This window comes from Primulina eburnea, chromosome 13, assembly GCF_022965805.1.
Source record: "Primulina eburnea isolate SZY01 chromosome 13, ASM2296580v1, whole genome shotgun sequence".
In the NCBI taxonomy this organism is placed as follows: domain Eukaryota; kingdom Viridiplantae; phylum Streptophyta; class Magnoliopsida; order Lamiales; family Gesneriaceae; genus Primulina; species Primulina eburnea.
Genome location: NC_133113.1, coordinates 33,747,803 through 33,753,817, shown reverse-complemented (window position 1 = coordinate 33,753,817; position 6,015 = coordinate 33,747,803). Strand labels below are relative to the sequence as shown.

The 6,015-nt window shown below is 29.6% G+C and overlaps 1 protein-coding gene across 1 annotated transcript; it reads left to right on the top strand.

Annotated features, from left to right (window-relative positions):
• The first annotated feature begins 587 nt into the window (after window positions 1-587).
• Window positions 588-3,350, top strand: LOC140810092 (transcription factor TGA1-like). The gene is given in 9 exon segments (XM_073167900.1): window positions 588-1,027; window positions 1,103-1,177; window positions 1,290-1,349; window positions 1,461-1,538; window positions 1,623-1,680; window positions 2,022-2,293; window positions 2,614-2,760; window positions 2,762-2,842; window positions 2,973-3,350. Coding segments are annotated over 9 exon segments (1,098 nt in total). The 5' UTR covers window positions 588-853; the 3' UTR covers window positions 3,126-3,350.
• Window positions 3,351-6,015: the final 2,665 nt, after the last annotated feature.

Below are 6,015 nucleotides of genomic sequence, written 5' to 3'. Positions count from 1 at the left end.
TGAAAGCTAGATGCTTTCTATAAAAGAAAACATTTCAATTCTTATCAAGTGACTTGACTACCCAATTACGTGCATAACTACACACATGCATACACACAATTTTATATATATATATATATATATATATATATATATATATATATATATATATATATATATATTTATATTTATATTCTTGATCCTTGAGCTATTGGAAGAAGGAACTAAAATATATAATTTTTTTCCAGAACAATGAGGTAGGGAAAGAACTTTAAGCACGGGAAGATCAAAACAACCGTGATTTTAAAAAAATTATATAGATTATTAGTTTTTCTGGTTAAAAACGAGACAGATGCATGTAATTGTCTCTCGTTGCTTCCAACCTTATTCTAAGTCATAAATGTAATGAATAATTCCATGACTTAAGTTCTAATTATTTTTAGATGTGAGAACAAGTACATGATACCAATAATTTTTTTTTAACGTTTTGGTTTGTGGGATTATATTAATAAAGGAAAAGAAAAAGAAATGTTAAAGTATTTGACTGTAGCTTACCAGAAAGAGTCGCTTCTTTTTACCATTTATTTATAAATTAGTTGGAGGATCATACAATATTTCAATTATTTGTCTTACTTTCTCCTGATTGTGGAGAGAAACAAGCTGGTGTGTAGTACAATACATCTCGATACCGCCATCAAAATTTTCTTGTTTAATTCTGATCATGATTAGCTTATTTTGCCACTAACTGAGAAACAAATTTCGTGTTTCGAATTGATCTCCAGAGGTCAGCATGAGTCTTTCTTTATTCTTGCATATATAAAAAATTCTTCGAATAATTTTCCAACTGTCCCTTGTTCAGTTTCAGATCATTAACATGACTTCTCATTCGACTCAATTCGCCCCGTTAAGTAGGATCGGCATATATGCATCACCTCTCCACCAACTTAGTATGTGGGATGACTCTACTTTTGAAAGTAGTCTCTGCAGTCCTGGAACTGGTGTGTGCACCGCTACAATCATCGATACCGAACCCAAAATCGACGATAGGGTACGTGTGTGAAATTTCAGATATTTAGATACTGATGTTATTAATTTGATTTTGCCATCCTATAATTGATCGCAGTCTGATCAATATGCTTCTGATAAATCACTGGGGCATTCTGAAGATAATCAGGCATCTAACGGTGCTTCAGACAAGGTAAGGCCTAATCCATTGAGAAAAAAAAAACCGTTAATTTCGACTTACAATACATAAGTCAATTAAGCTAAAGAAAAAGGACAAATTGATTTGAGAGGCTAGCTAATGGCAGATACAAAGAAGATTGGCTCAAAATCGCGCGGCTGCCAAGAAAAGCCGATTACGCAAGAAGGTTTGTCGTCGTCGATCCATATACGGTTGAACTTGCAGCAACAGTTTTTGTATGTAAAAATTCAGTCTAAATATATTCTTGGTATTAATTATGTGTGTTACTATAATCCAGGCTTATGTTCAGCAACTGGAAACAAGCCGTTTGAAGCTAGCACAGCTTGAGCTAGAACTCGGGCGAGCCCGACAACAGGTGAACAATCTATATGGATGGAGCTATACATCATATAAATGAGCAATAGTCTCAAATTTCAATCGGGGGCTGTATATATTTCAGGGTTTGCTCATAGCTGGTGCTGCAACCAATATGGCATTTTGTGGAACTATCAATTCAGGTATCAAACTGGTTTCTTTATGATAATAATTGAAGATATGGTGGAATATGAGGGGACCTCTTCCTCCTTAATTTATTTTTCTCTCAAATATTTTCTCTAATAAACCACTTTTTTTCCTCCCTAATTAAAACAAAGCTAGCTAGTACACATATTGAGGATCCCAACCAATTGGATGTTGGAGTTGTCTTACTAAGCTATACATGGACGAAGACTTAAATTGGACAACAAATTTCACGTATAACTTTAACACTAAATATTGTAAAATTATATGTTGGAGTTGTCTTACTAAGCGATAGGATTGACAGCAATTTGAACTGATAATTTTAGTGATGCATTTGTAGGAATTGGAGCATTTGAGATGGAATACGGTCGCTGGATTGACGAGCAAGACCGGAAAATCTCGGAACTAAGAACTGTTCTGCAGACACCAATAGCTGATGTAGAGCTCCATATCCTTGTAGAAAATGTACTAAATCATTACTGCAATCTCTTTCGCATGAAAAGAGCTGCTGCCAGGGTCGATGCATTCTACTTGGTTTCTGGCATGTGGAGAACATCCGTCGAACGATTCTTCCTCTGGATAGGAGGCTTCCGACCATCGGAACTCATTAACGTAAAGTTTGCTTTCATTATCAAATCCATTTTTAGCTATAGACATTAGTCTACAAGACCTTTAGTTAAATATATCATTCATAAAATGTATATATTGTTCTTAGCATAGAACTTGGTTGTGTCCCAATTTTAACTTCTATAAGATGAAATTTTACTTACAATACTGCAAGTCTCAGCTGGGGTGGCTTGTTTAGTTATTTAATATATTCGATTATATTATTTGCTTTAGTTTTGTAGTTATGAATGATATATTAGAGAATGATACACGGAATGTTGCAGAATTTTTTTCCCAGAACTAATATATCGTTTACCTTGTTACAGGTTGTATTTCCTCATCTAGAGCCGTTGGACGATCTGCAAAGAGCGAATGTGACCAACTTGAGAGACTCTTGCTCGCAAGCTGAGGAGGCTCTCACACAAGGAATGGACAAGCTTCGTACAAACTATGTCGCAAAGTATAACCTTTCTGCCCGTGGCTCCCGGCAGCTACAGCAACCAAATGGGCTCGGCTCTTGAAAAGTTGGAATCACTCGAAACATTCATACATCAAGTACTTTCACCGAATCTATATATATATCAAAATTCAACCATTAGTATAGTAACTACATGACTCAAATTTTCTAATTAAACTGTTCAGTGGCTTAATTAGCCGACTCTTGACTAGTTTCATGATGCCGCAGGCGGACCATCTCCGAGAGCAAAGTCTACAACAGATGTCACGAATCTTGACGACACGACAAGCAGCAAAAGGGTTGGTTGCTTTTGCGGAGCATTTTCAACGTCTGCGTGCCTTAAGCTCGTTATGGTCTGCTCGTCCTCCGAGACCTGTGTGATATACACTAAAGGATGTTCCCGAACAAATGGGTACCAGTTCATCCTGGTAAGGATGAATAAGCGCAACGCTACGGAATTAGTAACCATGATTGTGCTTGATTAGACTGTATGGAACTATATATATTAGCTAATTGAACTATGAATATTATTGCTTCGTACGTTTTGAGTTTGCAATTAACCCCCATTGTATAAATCAAAAAACTCGAGCTTAACGTTACAATTAATCTCCACTTCGAACACATGTGGTTATTTCAATATTGCAAATAGTTACGGAACTTGCAGAGAGATTCTTTGGGTTATTTTAACGCTTTAATTGTGCCTAAGAAGAGCAGGGACGGGGCAAATTAAGATTTTTATGTTGGGAAATTTAATATTCTGAAATAATTAATTATTAAAAAATAAAAGTGTATATTGTCGCTTATGCATGCCAAAATACATTTTCACGTCGTATTTTCCTTCCATAAATCCGTCCATATATATATTGATATTCTCCAATTAATTTACTTTTCTTTTTTCTTGAGAATAATATGAATTTACCAAAAAATATCAAATTATGCACACAACTCGAGCTGAAAAAGGAACGTTGCCAACTTACAATGAATGCAAAACATAGTTGATTAAACAAAAAAAATTTGACAATATTCTGCTCATTTAACATGGCGCAAAATGCCCAACATACATAAAGAAGTAGAAAATCAAAATTGGAGCACATCCGCTACTTACATCTCCATGAAAAAACTAGCTTTAAATTAAAAGAAAGCCCATAATCTGTCATACTATATATTATTAATTATTCTACCAAATTAATGACCAGAGAAAGACCCATCTTTTTACTTTTTTAATAAACTAGCATGATGTACGTGCGCTGCACGTGTAATATCAATTATATTATCAAAATTTTAATTTTGATTTTCTAAAAAATAATTTGAATCATTTTGTTATTTATATAAAGTTAATTTCTTATCATATTAAATGATTTATAAGAACTTATATAACATATTTTCAAAATTATTTCTTCAATTAAAATTTTAACAATTGATTTTATGTTATATAATAAATTGTAATTAACATAACATATGGAAAAAATGAACTGAACAAATTTTAAAAAAAATTATATATTCAAACACCACGTATAAGCTGTCGTTACCAAGTATAAGCTGTCATTTCAAATATCACCAAATTTGTATATTGAATTTATACATTTTTCATATGTATAATATTTTTTGAAATTGATACTAAAATCTTTAATTTTCTTATTATAGCAACTCTCCAAAAAAATTTAAGAGATTCATATTTTATGAGATTATTAACATATTGACATTCATAATTGTTGATATAAATTCTTATAATAAATTTATTAAACTCTTTGATTTCAATTCATCGTATCAAATAAAATAGTTATACATTATATGATACAAAGAAACTAATTGTTTATCAATTATGCAACAAAATTTATATATTATTATAGTTGATTTTGGAATTGAAACTAAGAAAATATTTAATCTGATTTTGATTCTACTGTTTTTTAAAATCATGATCGAGTTTAGCTTTAGACATTTAATGTATAAATCTTAATCAATCTTAGTAGATGTTTCAAATATCACAAAATTTTGGGTATTGAATTTATAATTGTTTCGTATGTATATATATTATGATAGTTGATTTTGGAATTGAAACAAAGAAATTTTTTACTCTGATTTGGTTCAACTATTCTTGAAAATCATTGTCTGATTTAGCTTTAGACATTTAATGTCTAAAATTTAATCAAGTTTAGTAGATGTTTCAAATATCACCAAATTTGTATATTTAATTTATAAAGATTTTGATGGTATTATTCTTGAAAATCATGGTCTGGTTTAGCTTTAGACATTTAATGTCTAAATCTTAATCAATTTTAGTAGATGTTTCAAATATCACCAAATTTGTATATTGAATTTATAAATTTTTCGTATGTATAATATTTTATAAAAGTGCTATTAAATTTTTTAATTTTCTTAAAAGTGCTACTAAATTTTTTAATTTTCTTATTATAGCCAAACTCTGGAAATTTTTCTAAGAGATTCATGTTTTATGAGATTTTTAACATATTGACATTCATAATTGTTTATATACATTCTTATTATAAATTTATTAAACTCTTTATTTTCAATTATTTGTTAAAAAACCAATAAAATATGTTAGTATTAAACATCATATTATCATATTATTTTATATCTATCATGTTATTATACTATTAAACATATAATTAATTTTGTTCTACAACAATCAATGAATAGGGTAATGATAATTTATTAGCATTTATTAGAATTTTATATATATAAGTGATAATTGTTAGAATTATGCATATATATCTTTAAGGAGGGCATTTTTGTCTTTTCACAATCGGAAACACATCAATTATCCACACTTTTATAGGTATATAGATAAAATTTAATCAAGTTTAGTAGATGTTTCAAATATCACCAAATTTGTATATTTAATTTATAAAGATTTTGATGGTATTATTCTTGAAAATCATGGTCTGGTTTAGCTTTAGACATTTAATGTCTAAATCTTAATCAATTTTAGTAGATGTTTCAAATATCACCAAATTTGTATATTGAATTTATAAATTTTTCGTATGTATAATATTTTATAAAAGTGCTATTAAATTTTTTAATTTTCTTAAAAGTGCTACTAAATTTTTTAATTTTCTTATTATAGCCAAACTCTCGAAATTTTTCTAAGAGATTCATGTTTTATGAGATTTTTAACATATTGACATTCATAATTGTTTATATACATTCTTATTATAAATTTATTAAACTCTTTATTTTCAATTATTTGTTAAAAAACCAATAAAATATGTTAGTATTAAACATCATATTATCATATTATTTTATATCTATC